We start from the raw sequence: 22,926 nt of genomic DNA on the forward strand, positions 1-22,926 counted from the left end.
GAATACAAATTATTTGCAGAACCCTCTGCTAGCCTTGCCTAACATTTTGCCACTGGGGATATGCAGAAGCTGGAATCTGCAGGTTTATGCCTGGATGTATGCATTTATGCATCTCATTATAAATTATTATCTTTGTGTAGAAAAAGAACTCCACAGGCACAGCATCAATACAGGAGAGCTGTGCCTGGGTGGCAAGTGCTTGGATCAGGTGCATCTTGTTCTGCAGTTTTTTTGTTTTTTTTTTTCTTTAATAGAATCTGGGAAAGCATGGTTGTTCTCAAGAGTCAGGGCTCTTATTTTGTTTGCTTTAATCTCACAGTGAGATTAAATAATCTCAGATTTATCTGAGATTTATCTCAGATAAATTTCTATCAGAAGTCCAGGAAGCCTAGAGGTCTAACGTTCCCATGACCTCCACAAGTCATATCTGATCAAAAAAGCCTTAGCAAATCAAGGACAGATGTGAGGGAATCTGCCTTTCAAAGAGAGGACAGTCTCAGCAGATTTCAGTGGAGCTTTGCAGTCAGATTTCCGAGGGTCATTGCGGTAGAGCTGACTGTGAGATACATTTATGCAGACACAGTGGCTTTGGGATTCCCTCAAACGGCAAGTGTGTGATTCTGGATTCTGGAAGACGTGCCGTGTGGAGTAGAATCCTGGGAAAATACTGTCTTGATTTCGTTCCTAATTTTGAGAAGACTTGCAAATCCCTGTCTTGCCCTTCCCCTCCTGGCAGACTCTGAGGGGTCAGTGATACTTTGGAGAAGACTACACTTAGACTCGATACCTAGAGAATTCCAGAAATATTCTTCTGGGTCTTTATTCATTCATTCAGTTATTCATTTAATGAATTTTAATGAGCCTACTTAATGTGTCAGGCACTCCAGTAGGTGAGGGACATACAAAGAAAGGCTGTCCTGTCAGCAAAGGCTTTACAATACAGGTGAGACAGAAAAGTAATGGAATACTTTCAATGGGGTGGGGCGGAAAGCAGCTGCAAGAGAAGGGTCTCAGAACTCCCTGGGCAGAGTGTGGAGGGGGTAGGGAAAATACTTGGTAAGAAGAGCAGAAAACTCGGTTTCACCATGCTTGACTCCAGTGTAAAGTTCTTTCTCTGAAAGTTGGCAACCTCCCCAAGTGCACAAATACAGATGTTTGCTTGTTTCTGACTCCTGAACTGGACAGCCACCAGCTCAGAGCCATCATCATGGGGCAGCCTCCTGCAGTTTTCATGGATGACACCTTACGAATAACAGGAATTTCAAGAATGATTTTGGTTTAAGACCAGGGATAAGACCTTCTTGTGGGGCTGGGTATGTCAGCACTCTGCCCTGGTAAGCGATCTGCAGACAGCACAGTCTATCAAAATGAGCCCACTGCTGCTCCTTCTTTTCCTGCCTGCCATGTGGTTTATTAATTACCATCCATTATTTTTAAAGAATTTCTGGAATCAAAGGAAAGAGCAAAAAGAGAAAAGGGTGATCCAAGATGAACGCACTTCCAAATCTGGGTCACGTGTGCCAATGAAATAGGTAAAATGTCTAGGGGGAAATATGCAGATTCTTCCAGAACAGCAGGAATAGTCACAGACTTGCATGTTCCAGAAGATTGAAGGAATCGCAGGACTTGGGAACACTGACAGTTACACTCTGGGGGTGTTCTTAACGGGGAGATGATGTGTTGAGCTGATTGGCTGTCCATTCCTTGCTTTTTGGAACAGTGACACAATGTGAATTTCACCCATCTCTACAGCAGCAGCAAGCAGTTACAGAAGAGATTCTCTCTCTCTATTTAGTCACTAAATCATGTCCGACTCTTGCAACCCCATGGACTGTAGCCTGCCAGGATCCTTTGTCCATGGGATTCTCCAGGCAACAATATTGGAGTAGATTGCCATTTCCTTCTCCAGGGGATCTTCCTGACCCAGGAATCGAAAGTGGGTCTCCTGCATTGCAGGCAGATTCTTTACTGACTGAGCTATGAGGGAAGCCCCATATTATGATATCAATATGCTTTATGTTATTATTTTTGAGAATTATATGACATTTTTTGAAATACCCGGAGATACCTCAGGGCTTTTAAAAAACAGAGTAGAAATCAGTGCCTTGAGTAAAAATAACTTCACATTTGGCTGCGGAGAGCTCCCCTGATACCATTAATTTGGCATCTAATCATCCTTCCTTGAAGCACCTCCCAGTACTCCTGTCACCCTGTGTTATAACTGGAATCCTGAGTTGTTATTTAACTTTGTCATGGGGTGACAAAGCAAAGGTATGTGTTGTTGCTTTAGAGTGATAGCTATCTCTTCTCCTAGCCCTCACCACACGGGTATATGCCTGTCTATGAAATGACTTATGTTAGGTTCTTGGGCAAAAGACACTTTAGTGGGACCAGGAATGAAAAAAGAATGAACATGTTAACCATCCATGAAAAACAAAATAACATAATTATGATTAATCCAGACAGGTTTACTTCAATGACATCTTCAACAAACATGTAAATTGAGTCTGCTCTTTGAAGAATCAAAATACCTTTGACATAAGTACTCCCCCTAAAGGCAATGGCAATATTTAGCTGGTTTATACCAATAAAGTTGCAAATAAATGCTTAAAAAGGAATCAAGCTCTAATTTAAAACACCTCCTAGGCACTGCCTTATCTCATAATGTTATAGTGAGATTACCGATTGTTTTATTCTGAAACCAGCCTGAGACCCAGGCCTCTGCAATTTACAGCATGTCAGTGATCTTAGTCAACATTAATTTTCTCCATCCTGATTGACATGTTTTCCTTCACACTACAAAAGGATCTAAGTTTATGATTTACATGGACAGCATGACTGTGTTTCAGGACTAGAAGCAAAACAGATCACACTCTTAATGTGGATAATAAATTTGCACCATTGTTAATGTAGAAAATTCTTAGACATGACAAATGGCAAGATGGGAATACATGGTCACTGAAAGTTGCATGCCCAGAAGTTAAGTAATTGGCAATGCTAGCAAAAAACCCAGTCAAACAAACCCCAGGAAAACAATGGATCAGTGTCATTGATTCTATGTGTCTCTCTCACATTAAAATCACTTGGGTAGCTTTTAAACTACTTATGGCCCAGGCTCAGTCCCAGAGATTCTGATTCAATTAGTCCTGGGTGAGCCCACATATATAATATTTTTAAAAGCTCCCCAGGAGATTCTAATGTACCCAGGATTAAGAGCCACTGAGTATGAAATGTACTCAGCATATCGGCAGGCCCATGATCAATAGGATAGAAACTAAAATAAATCAGTGATTCATTAATTCACAGAATCATTAAAGAAATACTTACTGAGGACTCATTATGTGGCAGGCATTGTTCTCTGCTTCAATGCTACAAGGCAAAAAAGTTGCAAACTAAATACTCTCCAGGAGTCCATTATCTAGTGAATTATAATGGTACTTGGACAGTTGCATCTGGGGTGCCCTCAGCCACAGTGTAGGAAATCACTGAATACAAGTTTTCCCCGCTCCTACTCCCAACTAGGGATAACAACATCCCTAACACCCTCAGAGCACTTTATAAAATTGTAGAGCCTGTGGGCTATCATGATACCTGGTCGTGTGTGTGCTTAGTCACTCAGTCATGTCTGCCTCTTTGGGACCCCATGGACTGTAGCCCAACAGGCTCCTCTGTCCATGGGGATTCTCCAGGCAAGAATACTGGAGTGGGATGGCATGCCCTCCTCCAGGAGATCTTCCTCCAGGGATCGAACCCAGGTCTCCTGCATTGCAGGCGGATTCCTTACCATCTGAGCCACCAAGGAAGCCCATGATATCTTGTATTTATAGTAACCTTAGATAAGGAAAGAATTTTTGGCATACCCATTTTACGGTGAGGATACTGAGGCTCTCACAGGCTTTTCAGGAAATGATCACTAATTCTTTTTCTTCTTTTCCTTTACAATCAAAAGACCTAGGTTTCAGCTATGTTTCTACCACTTAAAATATAACAGGCAAGTTCTTAAAAACATGTTTACTCTTTACAATAGCCTAATGGATAGAATCATTATCATCCCCTATATATAATATGCAAATTAAATTTCAAAGATATAAGACAATTTAGTAAAGGTCATTAATTCTCTGTTTTCTATCATTTTCACTTGGCATATAGATTCTCTAATATAATAACCATGAAATACGAGTCTTACTACCTGTAAAACCAGAGTTTACTGGCCTGTCTCCAATCAGCTAGTAATGAGCTGTGATGGACACATTTAAGGAAAAAAAAATACTTCAAGAAATGGGGGTACTAATCTCATTCACATTCCAAAATATACGAGGACATCAGCTTTAAACATGGCAAAATTTGGGGCAACAGTTCTTAGAGATATGAATGTTAAAGCTAGGTTAAATATTAGAGATCAGGTAGTACAAACTTTTCTTGTTATAAATGAGGAGTCCAAGACTCTATGAAACAAAACCATTTGCCTACGATCACACAATTAATGGCAGTGCTAAGATTAGAACACAAGACATGTTCCCACCAAATCTCAAACATGCCCAGGACATATTATTTACTTTTCATAGGATGGACCAAAGCAGTTCTCTCTCTAATAGATTTTCAATTTTGATTATATTCACAAAAGTTTGAGAAAAATTCAAGGAGATGAAGCATATTCAATTTTCATCTAGAATTTCTAACATTTCTAGAAAGTATTTTGACCCTTCAAAATTAAACTTAAGAACTGCCAGCCGATAGGCTCCATTCTTTTAAATACACACCCCTATTATCATCTGATTGGACACATCTGAATGTTAACTACCTCCTGAAAATTTGCCAAAGTGATCTTTGCCAGATGGTGCAGGAAGTCAACTATTCTTACATACTGATTCATTGCTGAAAATCTCAATTTCTGTTTATGTGTGCAGGTAGGAGGTCTGAGTGCTACCTGGGTAGATTATGGTGCTAGCTCTGCCACCTACTAGTCATTAAGCTTTTGGGCCTTGGTATCCATGATTATAGGAATTCTATTTTTTTTAGATTAAAGTATAGTTGATGTTCAATATTATATGTTAAAGGTGTACAACAAAGTGATTTGCAACTTGTTAAAGATTGTACTCCAGCTACAGTTATCCTTGTATATTCCCGTGTTGCAGCTTACTTATTATATACGTAATAGCCAGTCCCCTTCTTTTCTAAATTGTGACTTTGCCCCAGGCCATGAGTTGGGACACACGCACTTTAGTGAGCTTTTTCCTTCTTTTCACGTGGGACCTGACCAGTATCTTGTGGGCACTACTTGCATGACTTGAGCAAAACAAATAAATCACTTCCCCAGATCCAGTATCCACAAACAACACACATCTAAAAAGAAATGTACAGAAGAGACATTCAAATCTAAGCAGGAGCTTTAGTTTTGTTAGTGGATCTAACATCTGACTCTGTCTCAGACCCAGGACATCTTTCTGGTGGTCGATACTAATAACTGCAGGCACCACAGAAAGGAGAATGTATGGGAAAATGCTATTAATAAAGGACATTTACATGTAATGAGACCCTTCTATGCATCTGCAGCTTCAAATACATTTTTCCTCACAATATATCTACCTGACACGGAGGAGCAGGTGCTCCACACTGCACACTGTCCACAGTGTCCACACTGGTAAACTGGAAGCAGAGATAATGTTCAGGAATTTACTGAACTCTGATTTCCTCTGCCAGACAGATGTGGCCTTGATGATGACGGGTTTGACACAAGCCCCACAAGAAAATGGTATCTGCATTTCCTCAAGAGAAAGCGTCAAGTGCAAAGACTGTCCTTGAATATAATGAAAGGCTCAACTTTAAAAGCATTGTGGAAAATCAAACAGTAGGCCTGTCAGCCGTGCCAAGGCACAGTCCTACACAAAGTCGCTAGGAGCTCTTTGTAACCACCTTGTTTTTGGTAAAGTGCTGCCCTTGGTTAAATACAATGGAACACAATCAAATCTTCAAATAGTATATGTGTGTTCTCTTAAATCTGAAATGCTGAACTATTATCACTCCAACTGATCAGATGATGAAAAGGAGAACCAGAAATGGTAGCCTTGCCTGAGGCTTGAAGAGACTAAATAACCATCTCAGCTATCTTTTCTATAAACATAAAGAATCCATAAAGAAAGGAAGGGTAGCATTATTTCCAACGGCCATAGGGACTACCGGGTAGCAGAAAGTATCAAAGCAGTGACAAAAGCAGGCCTGGGAAGTAGAGGGAAGAGGAACCCAAGTCACAATCTTGCTCTGCTTTAATCTACAAGGCCTATGTCAGGGGCTTACCCATCCATTTGATGTTTGCCTTTATAAACCAGAAGCTGGGCTTTCCTGGTAGTTCAGTTGGTGAAGAATCTGCCTGCACTGCAGGAGACCCCAGTTCAACTCCAGGGCTTCCCTGGTAGCTCAGCTGGTAAAGAATCTGCCTGCAATGCAGGAGACCCCAGTTTGACTCCTGGGTCAGAAAGTTCCCCTGGAGAAGGCTTAGGCTATCCATTCCAGTATTCTTGGGCTTTCCCAGTGGCTGAGACAGTAAAGAACCAATCTGCAATGTGGGAGACCTAAGTTTGATCCCTGGGTTGGGAAGATCCCTTGGAGGAGGGCATGGCAACCCACTCCAGTATCCTTACCTGGAGAATCCCCATGGACAGAGGAACCTGGCAGGGTACAGTCCATGGGGTCATAAAGAATCGGACACGGCTGAGCAACTAAGCTCACACATGTTATAAACCAGAATGGTACCAGACCCTGACATTTGCCCTGCTACAGTGAATCTTTGGAATAAGAGAAGTGGCCCTGATTTTCATTTTGAATTTGTCTTTAAGAGTTATACCTAGAGAAGGTGAGAAACACAGGTGAATCAAAGGCTCTGAGTCGAGATAATAGTTGACTTCACCACCCGCAACTCCCTGATCTCACATGCTTCCTGGTGATTGGAGGAGTCATGAATCACGAGCTTAGACTGCCCAGTGAGTAAGTAAGCAGGGTTTTTGTTTAAGAAGAGTCTTCCAGTTTCACAGGTACTATAAAAGTGACCTAAACAAAAATAGGGGTGGGTAAAGGCATAATACACAGATTCATGTATCATCTCAGCCCCAGAGCATCAGCCTCTGACCTCTGTAGAGCTGCCAAGAAGGGGAACTCAGAGGCCAGGCCTCTATCAAGAGTGCAGCAGTAAGTACTTGGTGTCAGCAAAACTCTGCTTGCCAAGGCTACTGCAGACCAGCGCCCACTGCACCCTGGTACAAGTATAGTTTCCATGTGAAAACATCAGTTTGCTCAGTTCTGAAAACACAGGTCTTTGTGATTGTTTTCTGCGACCTCCAAAGAGGAAGCATCCCATGCAATGTAGAAGAAAGAGGGTTTAAATGCTGACATGTCTGAGTCAGAAGTGATAGATTCCCACCTAGGAGAAAGGCAGCAACAGCCTGAGAAAGGGTGATCCACGAAGCTGGATATATAGTCAATATAAGTCAGAAAACTGATATTTCAATAAATACTGATCAAATTCTAAGAGTTTTCAGACAAAAAAATTTCTTGCCTTACCAAAGAGAACGTATTCATCAACCAGTAGCTATTACTAATCTGAGTCCCCAGTTATTTCAAAGGGTATCTGTTTGGCATACTGTAATGAGTATACATTTCCCAATTAATTTGGGAAATTAATTGGAAAGTCAGGAAAGGGGGAAAGACTTTTGTGAAGTCATCTCATTTCTTTTAAACTCAAAGAGTTAAATCTAAGTTCACATTGGCTTGGCTCAGTGTTCTTATTTGAAAGAAGCAATGAAGCAGGACATTCAATGATAAATTCTTTTCAAAAAGCTCTTTTAAGTCGTGGTCCCCAGAAATGCTGGCAGAAATAAATATACATTTTTTAAAAGGGAGAAAAAAAAAAAGTCCTGTGCCTTTCATGAATTGATTGCATCTCCTGCTTCTGCAAGCTAAGAAGTCATAATCCTCTGCAATCACAGATTGTTTGAAGCCAATAAACCAAAGGTGATGACCTTGCTAATACATCCCAGCAGGAGAAAGAAATAAAGCCGTGCTGAGGAATAACTCTTCAGCACACCATTTCCCTTTGGAAAGAAGAGAACAGAGCTGAAAATGCCCCAGCTTGATTTATGGATGAACAGTAGTTCAGAAACTTCACCTGAAATAAGAAAACGGGTTTCCTAAAACTCTCCAGTAGTGCTGTTTCATCCCTTGTGCCCTACGACACACAGGACGAAGTCCCCACCCCTAGGTGCCAGCTTCGTTGACACACAAGGCTTCCCCAGCTTTGGTTGGAGACCATATTGCTCTCTGATGGGGGGCCCCTATTCCCCGCAGGTGAAGTTTATTCTCTGGTGACAGCGCAGTGTGCAGGGCTCAGAATTAGGGATTCAAATGGGCTCAACATTACATTTGTTTTTAAACAACCCCCCAATGGTAGCTAAAGGAAAAGAAACTAGGAGATACTGAAAGGAAGTGAAAGTGAAAATTGCTCACCCTTTTTGACTCCATGTCCTACCCTTTTCAACTCCATGGACTAGTCCATGGAATTCTCCAGGCCAGAATTCTGGAGTTGGTAGCCTTTCCCTTCTCCAGGGGATCTTCCCAACCCAGGAATTAAACTAGGTCTCCTGCATTGTAGGCAGATTCTTTACCAGCTGATCCACAAGGGAAGCCCAAGAATACTGGAGTGGATAGCCTATCCCTTCTCCAGCAGATCTTCCCGACCCAGGAATTGAAATGGGGTCTCCTGCATTGCAGGTGGATTCTTTACCAACTGAGCTATCAGGGAAACCCCTAGGAGATACTAACAGGGATAAATTCATCTCCCCTTTACAACAATACCATCTTCCAACATACACTGAAGCATAATTACAGATAAGCCACATGGCAGTGTCAACCTACATGGCAGAATCAAATTAATATTTGTCACCTCCTTCATGTACAATGGCAATGAATGAGAGCAAGACCTGATATTTGATTAAACTACTCCTGTTACCCTTTGATTACTTGTGATATACAGTAAGCAGCAAGCTTTGCATCAATTAATTATATCCACAGATGACACAGTTCATTTGTTTCTTAAGTCTTCTCTCCCCAACTATGGCATTTGTTTTTTAAGTCGTCTCTCCTCAATCATGGCATCCACTCCCATCACTTCATGGCAAATACATGGGGAAACAATGGAAACAGTGACAGACTTTATTTTGGGGGGCTCCAAAATCATTGCAGATGGTGACTGCAGCCATGAAATTAAAAGACACTTGCTCCTTGGAAGAAAAGCTATGACCAACCTTGACAGCATATTAAAAAGCAGAGATATTACTTTGCCAATAAAGGTCCATCTAGTCAAGGCTATGGTTTTTCCAGTGGTCATGTATGGATGTGAGAGTTGGACTATAAAGAAAGTTGAGCACTGAAGAATTGATGCTTTTGAACTGTGATGTTGGAGAAGACTCTTGAGAGTCCCTTGGACTGCAAGGAGATCCAACCAGTCAATCCTAAAGGAAATCAGTCCTGAATATTCATTAGAAGGACTGATGTTGAAGCTGAAACTCCAATACTTTTGCCACCTGATGCGAAGAACTGACTCATTTGAAAAGACTCTGATGCCGGGAAAGATTGAAGGTGTGAGGAGAAGGGGATGACAGAGGATGAGGTGGTTGGATGGCATCACCGACTCGATGGACATGAGTTTGAGAAAGCTCTGGGAACTGGTAATGGACAGGGAAGCCTGGCATGCTGCAATCTCTGGAGTTGCAAAGAGTCAGACACGACTGAGCGACTGAACTGAACTAACTGAACTTCCCAATCTATTGTCCTGGTGCTCTTTTTACTGAACAACTACTATGGGCCAAGAACTATACCTGGTGCTATGGATACAAAGGTTAATAACGTAATAGGCAACCTTCAAGATGGTCCCTGTAAGGAGAATAAATATACAGAAAGTACTAACGACTCAAAGTAATACATCAAAAAAGGAAAATATGTACAACAGAAAGAGTACGTGAGCAGTGATTTATTCTGTGTGGAAGGTGCTGGTCAAGAAAGGGATCACACAAGAGATGGTCCCTCTGGGGTTCAAAGCCAGGCTCTGGAGCCAGACTGCTTGAATTCAGATCTCTTCTCTACTGCCTAGTATTCTTGTGACTCTGAGCAGTATCCTTATCTTGACCCAGAGGGATGGTATGGGGAGGGAGGAGGGAGAAGGGTTCAGGATGGGGAACACATGTATACCTGTGGTGGATTCATTTTGATATATGGCAAAACCAATACAATATTGTAAAGTTAAAAAATAAAATTAAAAAAATATTTAAAAAATAAAATGTGTATAATGATATAACCAAACTTGGATGGTACCGAGAGGATTCACTTATGGTTAATACATATAAAGTTCTTAGAGGAGTGTCTTTGTTGTTGTTCTTGTCACTAGGTCACGTCAGACTCTCTGCGACTCCATGGACTGTAGCCCGCCAGGCTCCTCTGTCCGTGGGATTTCCCAGGCAAGAATACTGGAGTAGGTTGCCATTTCCTTTCCCAGGGGATCTTCTCGACCCATATCTCTTGCATCTTCTGCACTGGCAGGCAGGTTCTTTACCAGCTGAGTCTAACACATAGTAAATCATCTGTATAAATGGCTATCATTATTATTTATTAGACAAATAGCCTAAAGGGAAAGGCATTTCAGATGAAAAAGGAAAGACCATAGAAGTACAAGATCTAAGATTTTTATTGGTTTTAGATTATTTACTTTATTTACTGTGTGATTAGTAAGGGATGCACATTTTTTTAATATAAGTGTCACTATAATTCTACTAGATAAATACTATTGCATCCCCTTTTATGATGAGAAAATGAAGCAGAGGTTAGAAAACTTCCCCATCATCTCAGAGCTAGTTAGTGGACAGAGCCTGGATTCATGTCTTGGCATCCAATGCTCGAGCCCAAGTGCTGACCTGTTTATGGACAGCCTTCCAAGGGCACATGTTGTTTGGCAGAACCCACACGTAGTTCACCATGTCTGGAACACATAATGAGCTTCCTTTATTGAGAATTCTACTAAATGGAGTGATCAAAGTCAAGGACCATAAATACCTAACAGGATAAAAACGAGAAGCCAAGGTCAACTGAGAGTCCAGAAAATTAAATTCTGAAAAGCAGACTTTAATATCAAAGAAGCACATTTTTGGCATGGGCTCCAGAGCAAATTGTGATAAGAAGAAAAAAGTAACCAGAAAGGAAACTAACATCACTTCAATGTGACATCTAGGCTGGCACTATTTTCTTAAAGGCATCACGGTGGCTACCAGACATGGTCCACAAGTCTTAGCCTTGGAGTCAGCAGCTCCCCAGAGAAAAATCTAATATAACTCAACCAGAGAAGGCTGCCCGGTGTTTCCCCACAATGTGCGTTTTCGCTCAGAATGTTGGGGGCCTGATAAACAGATCTAGCTGTTTCATATACACGTGGAGAAATAGTGGCTCCTTCTACAGATCTGGGTGGATTTCTTAACAGTATCTTTTAAGAAAATATTTTTCTGATTAACACCACCTTCTCTTACCAGGTCCTTTTCACAGAGTCCCCTGGAAGCTAGATACAGTCTAAGTTTAATATTATAAAAAGTCTGGATATTATTTCTTCAGTGTTCTTTAGGCTTTTAGACATGCTTGGATTGGGAGGGGGAGGTCCTACTATTCACTCTTTGTCCTCTCCCAACTCCCAGCTTCACTTTCTTCTCTGTTTGGCACAGATCCCCTCATCTACCACTCACTGCCCCCAGCCATCTTGCTGTCCTGTCCTCTAACACTGCTCCAGAAAAACACAACCAAGTGCCTTCTTGAGGATGACCCCTGCTCACTGGAGTGAAAACAGCCACACTGACCCCTAGGCCGTGGCCCCAGCTGGGCTCTCAGCATCACCCAGAGCTACCCCTGCTTTCCCTGAGTAGGCCTTCCTCATGGCTCCTTAGCAGCTGCTCCAAACCACCTGGCTTCCCTTCTTGCTAAAAGAGAAGCAATGCTCCTGCTCTGGTCTACTCCTCATCCTCCCTGATCACCATAGCTGGATTACCCCCCCCCCCCAACCATAGAAGCTCCAAATCCTGCTGCTCAATCCTGGACCAGTTTTACTCCCTCCTAAGTTCTACATTTTTAATCTCTTTCCATGGATTCAACCCCCATAAAACAGGGTTGTCCTCACTTACGGAAAGGAAGATATGCCTTTAGTCTATGACCTCTTTTATATTTTTATATGTCTTCCTTTATGTCCCTTCAAATCTTCTTCCTTGAAAGAGTTGCCTCCATATCCTTTTCTCCTTCACTAAGAGAAAGTGCTCAGGAGTTGTCAACAGAGCAGATGTATGTAGTAAATAACCTCGCCACCCACTGGACTATCCAAGACCAAGGCAAGAAAACCATGTCTCCCTTTCACCTTCTCCCTCATCCAAATGGCCCTATTCATTTTCACTTTAAAAGATTTATTGAAATCACCACCACTACCCACTTCCGTATCCCATACTCCTTTCCTTGGTGGCCTAAAATAAGTCAATCCCGTCTCAGCTCCTCTGACACCACTGACTGCTATTCCCACGGTCACCAGATTTGTTGTTTCCCAAGTGAAATTCTCAACAGGACACCATGATTCATTTATTTTCCTAAAATTCACATTTCATCAAGTTTCCCCCTTGCCCCAAACCAAAAAAATGATACTTCAACGGGGATAAATATCAGAATAATTAGCACAGAAAAATATGAATTACCCCACTTCTATTTTTCCAAAATCATCTCCAAACATCCTCTCCATACACAGAATATATTCCAATATTACACACATAGAGTATATTCCAATCTTGTACAGTTTCCTCAATATGCCAGACTATCATCACTTAAAGGTGCTTAGAATACAGTATATTCTCAGTAAATAAACAGCCCCATTTACTAGTGTGATTCTTACTTGTTCCTCAAGATTCAGATCAGATATCCTTTCCCTTCTTCAACCTGGGTCATATTACAATACCTCTATTATGACATTTGATGCACTAATTTCTCATTTATTTATCTCTCTCCCACTGTGAATTCCTTAAGAGCAACAATCAAATCTTTTATGTATCTGGATTCACACAATTTACCATGATTCTAGGCATGTATTTACTTACACATTCAATGAATTGAGAAATCTCACTTGAATGTCTACGGGCCATGCACTTTCCTTGGCATTTGAAATACAATTGAAATACTGGTGGCATCGACCACTGAATAAATGATAACTAGAATCATTAGACATCAGGACACGCAGTAAATGAAAGGAACAAAGAGCTATGGTAAAAAGAAACAAGAGTCTCCTTTTAATAAGTGGGCACCGATAAGTTTTTAAAAATCAGATGGTATTCAGGTTGAGACCTAAAAAATGATGACAAGCTAGTCATGTTGACTGAATAATGAGATCGTATGCTGGTGAAAGGTAAGAATTTAATTGTATCTTGGGTATCTTTTGACCTTCCTTGTACCCAGGGCAGAGCTCTAGACCCAAAGAACATCCACTGCCCCTGTTTACTTACTTATTAATGATAAGCTCAAGTTTTGACTTCAAAGGACAGAACAAAGCATCAAGTGAGGAAGAAATTCCTTTGAGAGGTTATGAGGATATGGAAGGATTGGGTTCCTATTGGAATTGGATGGTGGTGACCTCAATCTCAAGGGACAACATAGATGTTAGGATTCCATCATGTACTGTTCAATGGCAAGGTAGGAAAACCAAAACTGACATCCGAAACCACTTTCTGAGTTTATAACCAGACTTGATATTGGAATGCCAGTTGTTCTGCATTTGCTTTACTCTTTCCTAAGGTCACACTGATAAAATTACTACACCCTCAGGGCAATGATAGCTTTTGTGTGTATCTCATCTATTACTTACTAAAAGGAGAAGTGGAGAACTCAGCATAGCCAATCACCAAGGCAAATGAGAAGTGAAAACATGCGATCTGAGTCCAGACCCTCACAGACATCTCAGGAAAGCCAACAGCATCTTTGGGCAGAACTCAGCCAGATCCCTACAGAAATAGGAGGTATGCAGGAAGATTTTGACAACCTCCAATGTGCATGCCTAGTGTTCGATGGATATTAGTGGATTCCCTGACTTGAATCTGGACTCTTCACACTTGGTACTGCCTGTGTTCTTACTCTTTGAGTGCAATGCAGTGATATTTCACAAGGTCATGTAGCACATTATTGAAAACAGTATTTCCTATATGGAAGGCTTGAGTTTAAAAATTTAGGATTAAATAAGTACACAGCACAGATCTGACTTTCAGAGAAGACCCTGAACCAATACTCAACATACTATTTCTAAGCAAAAAAAATAAAAATAAAAAAGATAACTTAATACATGTGAAGTTATATTTCAGGTGCCAAGTGAACAAAAATAAGTAAGAGACAGTCACAGTCTCTGAGTTTCCAGGCTAGTGTGGAAATAAATGAGCATGGACAATAACGTGTGCATAACTTTGGCACTGCATTTGTCACACTTCTATGATCACCCAGTGAGTGTCTGCCGTTCACTAGTTTTGAATTTCTGTAGGGAACAAGCAATCTGTTACTCCTAGTGTCTACCTAGCACAGTGCCTGGCATAAAAAAGGGGGCTGCTGCTGCTGCTGCTGCTAAGTCTCTTCGGTCGTGTCCGGCTCTGTGCAACCCCATAGACGGCAGCCCACCAGGCTAGTAGATGTTTATTAAAACAAACCAAATAAATATACACCTGATAACCATTTATATAATACATTCAGGATTATTGAGGAAGAAGCAATTACCTTTGCTTAGAAAGAGAGGAGAGATGGAGACAGGGGTTCAAGAGTGTCACAGACCAATACACATATGAAAAGATACTCAGTGTCACTGGTAGTCACAGAAAATCCCTTTAAATACTGCAATCAAGACATCATTTTCACTAAACAGACAGCAAAATTTTAAGTATAAAAAATAGCCAGTTCTGGTGACATTATAGGGAAATGTACAGTCTCTTGTTGCCTGTGGGTATATGAATTATCCCAACCATCTTGGAAAGTAATCTCAGGTATCTGTTAACACTATAAATGCATTAGGTTTTGATACAGCAATACAACCTTTAGGACTCTAGAGTAATTTACAGAGATAAAATTACCAGAATGTAAGAACATGTTTACAAACATGCTGATTGAAGCACTATATGTAATAAATAGGGCTTCCCTGATGGCTCCGATGGTAAAGAATCTGCTTGCAATGTAGGAGACCTGGGTTTGATCCCTGGGTAGGGAAGATCCCCTGGAGAAGGGATTGGCTGCTCACTCCAATATTCTTGCCTGGAGAATCCATGAATAGAGGAGCCTGGTGAGCTACAGTTCATGGGGTCACAAAGAGTTGGACACAACTGAGGGGCTAACACACACATATAGAATAGTAATATTGTAGAAATTAGAATAAAAATCAAATAAAAAGGCATAGAGAAGCAGCGTAGCTTGGACTTAAGAGAGCACACCCAGGATCCAGCTCACACTCACCAACTGCATGACCACTGGGCCCAGTACTTAATTTTTCTAAGCCTCAGTTCTCCCATCTGTAAACCTGGGATACTAGTAATTTTCACTTTAAAGGGTTTTTATGAAGGTAAAAAAGCACTGAGAACACTTCTTGGCTCAAAAGAAGCACTACATAAGTTAATTAAGCATGCAGTAGTTAAATTCAGTATACAACATCCGTACTAATTGATGCTTATAAACCTGACCCATTTTTCTTAATGTATTCATCTGGACGGACACTCATGACTCACTGGTAAGTGAAAATAACAGGTTGTCAGAGTCCTGTGAATAGTTACTCCTATTTGCTCAAACAAACAAAAAAAGTGGTCTTGATATGTGTATATATCTCCTGGTATTTTTGAGTCTGGTCACAATGAGGCGGACAGAATCACCCAAAATGCTTAGCATCACTGACCTCAGGGAAGCTGAATCTGTGTGGGAAGGAAAAGACTAACAATTCTTCTGCCTCTAACTGTATGGTTCATTATAATGAGCACACATTCCTTTTGATTTCTTAAAAACAATAAGATTAAAAACTGAATTTGTAAGCCCAGGAACTACAAGTAGCTCTCTATGACACAAATACGTTGGGTGGGAATAGGAGTTATTAAGTCAAAGGAGTCCAGACTCCAAGGCACCTCCTGATCCGGCTGGGGAGCCTGACTCTCTCCTGGGGGCCATTAGGCAGGCACTAAACACTTGCAACACAGGGATGATTAACATCACTGGACTTGTGTGACATGAAGAGCCCTCTTACAAAGAAATTTCACACTCTAGCTTTATTCGATTTTTCTTTTTCAGGATGTATAGGGCGTGTGTGTGTGTGTGCGCGCGCTTGCGCATTTGCGCACGCCCGCACTCTCAGTCATGTCCAACTCTCTGTGATCCCATGGATTGCAGCCCACCAGGCTCCTCTGTCCATGGAGTCCTGGAGTAGGTTGCCATTGGCAGCACTTGCATTGGCCAGGGGCTTCCCAGGTAGCTCAGTGCTAAAGAATCCACCTGCCAATGCAGGAGCCTCAAGAGACACAGGTTCAATCCCTAGGTTGGGAAGATCTCCTAGAGAAGGAAATGGCAATCCACTTCAGTATTCTTGCCTGGAAAATCCATGGACAGAGGAGCCTGGTGGGCTACAGTCCACAAAGAGTCTGATCTGACTTAGCACACCCACATATCCCTGTTCTAAATCTTTGTATCTGTAACTGACTGAAAGCTGAATTGTGTGGCAAAACATCCTTCCAAGCTGAGTCTAACAGCCTATTCATGTCACTCTCTGCTTTTCCCCTGGAGGAGGAGTGGGAAGGAAGAGACTTCCAGCTAGTGGGAATTATCCACAGGGTTGGCCGAAAGTTAGCATCTTCAGGTCAGCTTCTGTCAGCCTGAATCCCTGGAGTTCTCCAGGAAGTACTAGCTGCAGCCAACCCCACACAGAAGCTGCCTCAAAGCCCTCTGCAGCATTCTCTCCACAAAGATGTGATGGGGACGCTTCTCTTGACAGTCGCTGTAACACCCAACATGAAACAAAGCAACTCAGGTGACAAGGAAACAGGGCTGGCTCCCAGTGCTGAATCAAATGGCCTGATCCATTTCCCCACTTAAACTTCGTTCCACAAAAGCAGGAACTGCTGCTTGAGTCGTCCATAATGGTGGAGATCTTTTCATAAGCTTATGTTTCATGCGGATCGGAAAATAGGACAGCAGTGAATTTGAGCATCAGTCAGGCCGGGCAAGCTCTACAACAGGCCCTTGGTAGGCTGTGCGTCCCTTTAAGAGAGTACACCTTTAGGCCCTTCGCAACTGCCTGAGGCTTTCTCACCAGCTAAGCCTCTCAGCAGAGTGCTGATTACCCTGGCACAGGGATTAATACATTTCTTCTCAAGAGATACTGTATCTAGATTTTGACATTTTATTTATCTCAACCTTTAAGCTTATCTTGCTTCAATATGGTAAAACCACCAGCTCTACCAAGTCTCACAGCTTAATCCTCTGGAAAGTGAAGAAGATCCTGAGGTGTAATTAATTGTTCTGGGGCAGATCATCCCCTTTGCCTCTCAGTTTGACTCCTGGAGTGAAGGACCACACAAAACAAAACAAAATCAACAACTGGCTCCAGGATTAAGGTGTAATCAATGACAAGACCAACTGGGAGCCGAACCTCATTAATTTGGAAGAGTGGCATCTTGCTCCATCAGCCTAGGTTTGTTGATTAGCAAGGTTGAAAACCCTAGAACACCAGTGCAAGGTCAGCTGTTTTTCTGGCTTCTTTCCTACCCTAACACCCTGGAGGCATCTGCCACTTGCCCTTTTGGGACTACGCAGCTGGTAAAAGTCATAAAGAATACAGGCTCAATCAGAAAGTCCATGTATCTGTTTGCTGGACAAGAAACCATTTCCCTGTTGCCCAGTATTTTTCTGGAATAGGGAAAATGCTGTTCAAAATGTTATAATGCTTTGAAAACTCTGATTTTAAGATAAACAGATAGATAATAATCATATATGTATGTATGATTAAAATGTTGTTTGTTTAGGTACAGCAAGATCTACCCGAAGGCAGACAGGACTCTAGATGATCAATAAGCAGTGAAATGAATGAAGTTTATTAACTAATGTGCCTGTAAGCGTGTGGGCTATTATGTACAAATTGTGTGACCTTGGCATACTGTAAAAATGAACTAGGAGGATGCAATAATGCATGTCAAGCACTGAACTTAGAGCCTGATCAAAGTTAACTTTTATTATTGTTGTCATTATTTTCATTAGCAAAGTATCACTGCCGTTACCATGAAACCAGAAAGGTGTTGGGTTTAAGGACATAAAGTCTAGTTGCAAAGAGAAAATACAAGCATGAGCACAGTAAAGAAGCAACACTTATCTCATATCTTTATGCCAACACTTAATATTTGTATGACAGTTTGTCTATTTACATTAGATTAAACACATTCTGGGATCTGGCAGCTCCGGGTGCTGTGTAAGGACCTTATTCAATGTAATTACACAAGGCAGATTACAGACAAGTACAGTTCTCTCTCATTTTAACTGTCCATAGAGCTTAGCCTCTCTAAACAACGAAGTCCTAGAAGGCAAAGCCTATATGCTGTGGATCTGTGTATTTACTCACCCTCCCTTTCCCAGACAAGAACAATACAAGGCCTAGAGGAGTTAATCAATTCATCTGTGTTGAATAAATGAGTGAGAAACAGAGTTGTATGTTCGTGACCATGCAGTAGAGATAAAATTGTAGTACTTCCTAGCCTGTCCAAAACCAGATATTTATTGAGCATTATCTATGTGCTATGTCCTGAATCCAGTGCCGTGAGTGCCATGAGAATTTCTAAAATAGGGTCTGTGCCCCTAGTAAACCCCCAACTGTAGGCATAGGCAGGTTTTCTGAGAAGAAAGTACAAGCTTGTGCAGGAGAAAATGAGCCAACGCCGAGCAGTCTAGTCTCCTTCAGTAGGACTGAATTAGAAGACACAGGGCCCTGAGGACCTCATTTCCTGGTCCCCATTCTTGACCCATCCAGGCCTGTCCCTGTCCTAAGTTAACACCCAGAAAAGGCTCCCTAAAGACCGAATATGGGTACCATAAGCCATTCAAAAAATGCAGCCCTGAAATGCAACTAGGAAGTTTTATAAACAATTTTTCTTTCTCCTTTCCTCTTTTCTAAATTATATTTTAACTCAAGCATGTGGTCTCCTATAAAGTATTAAAATGAGCAGTTGCAATAGAATAGAACACCCACAGTAATAATTTGCCACATATGACATGTAGAACATAACAAAACATGCAGAACATGATAAGACATGTAGAACATGGCATATGAGGCAAATGATTACTTTGGGTATGTTAGAAAAGCAAATATATATGCATATATACACATACATATTATAGGTACATATACATATATATGGGGCTGCCCTGGTGGCTCAGCTGGTAAGGAATCCGCCTGCAAAGCGGGAGACCTGGGTTCGATTCCTGGGTTGGAAAGATCCCCTGGAGAAGGGAAAGGCTACCCACTCCAGTATTTTGGCCTGGAGAATGCCATGGACTGTATAGTCCATGGAGTTGCAAACAGGCGGAGATGACTGATCTACTTTCACACATATGCATATAGGTTTCCTAGGAGGCTCAGATGGTAAAGAATCTGCCTGCAATGCAGGAGACCCGAGTTTAATTCCTGGGTCGGAACAATCCCCTGGAGGGGGGCATGGCAACACACTTCAGTGTTCCTGCCAGGAGAATTCCATGGTCAAAGGAGCCTGCAAAGAGTCAGACACAACTGTGCGACTAACACTTTACTTTTTCATGCATGTGTGTATATGTGTATGTATGTATATGTGTGTTTTTATGAATGTGTGTGTGTTTGTGTACATATATGTGTATATTCTCCAGTGAAATTGGTTCTAAGATGGAAAAGTAAGCAGGTCACTCTTGCCACACTTTCCCAAGCTAAAGCCCACAGAGTTTGCTCCCTCAGAAGGGAGGTCTGATACCGCTAGAATGAGATATCATTTTTATTTCACTAACCTGATTCCTTAAGATCAGAAAAGAATAGTCCTCCTAGACTGGGGCATCAGTAATAGTGCCCCAACAGAGAGAGAGATGCGTGCTGGACGTGTGCTTCTGCAGTCCAGGACAAGCTGTTCCTCATATCCCTCCAGAGTGCCCTTCCTAGGACTATTCAGAGTGAGAGTTACGGCTGCTCTGCCTCCATCCCACGGAAACAGAATTGCACTTCTTTTAATTTTCTAATACACCAACAACACTTTAGATGGCAGATGCACCACAGAGTAAAAGCTGGCTTTTATTTTCATTTATGCACATACATTAGAGAAATTGATCAAGGAAGCATAAGCTTACTCAGAGATGCTGACAAACAGGTACTGAATTTAAACAATACAGCAGGAGTCAGGCCCTTAATGTATTAAAGAACTGTACTTTTAGAGGCTCCTACCAAACCTCCTACACTTGAATTCAGTTACATAAATTTCCTTGGGACAGAAACTCTGCATAATTGGCCTCTTCATTGGGAAAAGAGCTCACTAATTGAAATGCCTGACAACAAATAAAATAACAGAATCTAGCCTTTTCTTTAGTATAGTAGGGCTCTCCCAGAGCATAGGACAACTTATTTGGAGCTTCTTATACATGGTGTCAAGTCTAATAAAAAATAGACATCAAGTGAAAATGAAATTTAATGAACAATCTTCTTGTGGGGTCTGGTACATTCTTTTGTGGTGTCTATTCAATCCATGAGCCACCTCTTGTATGACCACCACATTCCCCAACAGAGGAAGGCCCTACAACCAAACTGCTACCATGAAAATCAGCTTTCCCTCCCCAGCCACTGTCGAGTGTACTGGGAGCAGGGGGAACAGCTGTCAAATAGGGTGACTGGAGTCTTTCTCCCTAGACCTCAGCATTGAGACTCAGAGCCAGCAGCCAGTCTCTCCTGGTCTTGAGAACTGAGTTAATGGAACCTCCCACTGATCTTATGTGGTCACTACTAACTTTGGTCTGTCCAGACCACTCCTGCCTTTGTGTGTCTGCATGTATGTAAAAGAGTGCATGTGTCTATGTATGAATATCATCTCTGAAGTCTGTCTCCATCCTTTCAGGCTCAGGGATCATCATGTGATCCAGACCTGGCCAATCAGAGAAGGCTCTCTCTGAGACTTCAGGGACTAGTTCGGGTTTGAGCACATGACCCAGGCTACTGGAGAAGAGCCAAAGAGGAATGAGATAAATCAAGCAGATTTTTTTAAGAAACAAAATGAAACAAGAGAATGTATAGTTTTCAAGAATAAAGGAGGACAGAATAACTGTCTGGGTATCCGAGGACTTGCTTTTGTGCCAAATCCAATGAGTTAGTCTACCCTCTTAAAGCATTTGTTCATCCATTTGAAAAATCACTCACTATACACTTTATATATATATATATATATATATATATATATATATATATATATATATGGCCCAGTAGTGTGAATCCCACGCATGCATGTGTGTGTGCACACCTCTGTGCTGCAGAACCACAGAAAAGCAGCTGTGAAAGTGTTGCCCTGGGAGCCTGCCTGGGTTCTTCAGGCCTTGAGTTATACTGATCCCCTCTGCAAAGACATCCTTATTCTTTCATTTCCACCCCAATAAGCTCACGATTGGTGAGAACTATGGGAACCAACATCCATAAAGACAACCTAATGAACACCTTAGCAAAAAGACTTCTGACCAAAAGAAGAGGTCTATACAAAGAAAGGATCTGGCCCTTCTGGTAAAAACAACAACAAAAACCCTACCCATGGTTAGGAAAACAAAGAGCAGACAGAGAAGAAAGGGTACACATAACCAGAAACCTTCTCACTAGGAAACAGGGGTGAGGAGGGAGCCGCCTGGCGGAGGGCATCATGTTGAAATAAGACTGTAACTGTTAGCTCAATTTCCTTACCTCCAAAGCGAGCTCTCAGTGATGCTCCCCAGGTTATAGTCAAACAGCTTTGTCAAAATGAGAATCACCTGAAGGCAAAAAAAGACATCACGGTTAGTTTCAAACAATTACAATTTCATAGAACTGAAATGGCCCAAGGGAGGACTTAGAATTCCTTTAACGGGTGCTTAACATAATTGAATGAATTGTTGCAGCATCCACTTACACTGATTGGGGAAGGGTTTACCAGTGCCTGGGCTTTCCTTGTGGCTCAGCTGGTAAAGAATCCGCCTGCAATGCAGGAGACCTCGGTTCAATCCCTGGGATGGGACGATCCCCTGGAGACGGGAAAGGCTACCCACTCCAGTATTCTGGCCTAGAGAATTCCATGGACTGCATAGTCCATGGGGTTGCAAAGAGTTGGACACAACTGAGCAACTTTCACTTCAGTTGTCAGTGCCTTCCCTTAAACAGCTAAAACTGGACCCTGGGTCCTAGAGCTTACAGAATTTAGGTATCTCTTTATAAGAAACAAAACACAAAGTCATGAGTTCCAATCTGCACATCCTGGGAAAGGGCCTGTGTAATTAACACTGAAACTTAAGCTTTATTTGCTTCTCGGCAAATCTTCCTATAATTTTAACTTGTTGCTTTTCTTCAACCTCATTCAGAGGAACCCAAACAATTTAGTTCATTCTTTCAGAATTCAACACCTCTTAAGCATTTACTAGGAGCCCAGAATTTTGCCTGACACCAGAAAAGAACACAAATACAGATAAGGCCTGGTGGTCTGGGACGCACCAGAACTCACGCCCATCATGGCAGCATCAGAAAGCGGCTGCCTTTGTTGCCAGCAGCCCCGACCTAGCTCCGCCTGGTTAAGTGAAGCGTAGGAGTGCCACGACACTGGGGAAGATTCAACAGAGCAGCGTGTTTCTAACCATGGATGG

General features: G+C 41.8%; 1 protein-coding gene across 5 annotated transcripts in view; it reads right to left on the minus strand.

The window, feature by feature from the left end:
- SORCS1 (sortilin related VPS10 domain containing receptor 1) overlaps positions 1-22,926 on the minus strand; it is a 574,694-nt gene that overhangs the window by 332,193 nt on the left and 219,575 nt on the right. For all 5 annotated transcript variants that reach the window (XM_061403397.1, XM_061403398.1, XM_061403399.1 and 2 more), the window contains exon 2: positions 21,998-22,065. In XM_061403397.1, the coding sequence (XP_061259381.1) occupies positions 21,998-22,065 (68 nt within the window). The remainder of the gene's footprint in view (positions 1-21,997; positions 22,066-22,926) is intronic.

Source organism: Bos javanicus, chromosome 26 (genome assembly GCF_032452875.1).
Source record: "Bos javanicus breed banteng chromosome 26, ARS-OSU_banteng_1.0, whole genome shotgun sequence".
Taxonomy (NCBI): domain Eukaryota; kingdom Metazoa; phylum Chordata; class Mammalia; order Artiodactyla; family Bovidae; genus Bos; species Bos javanicus.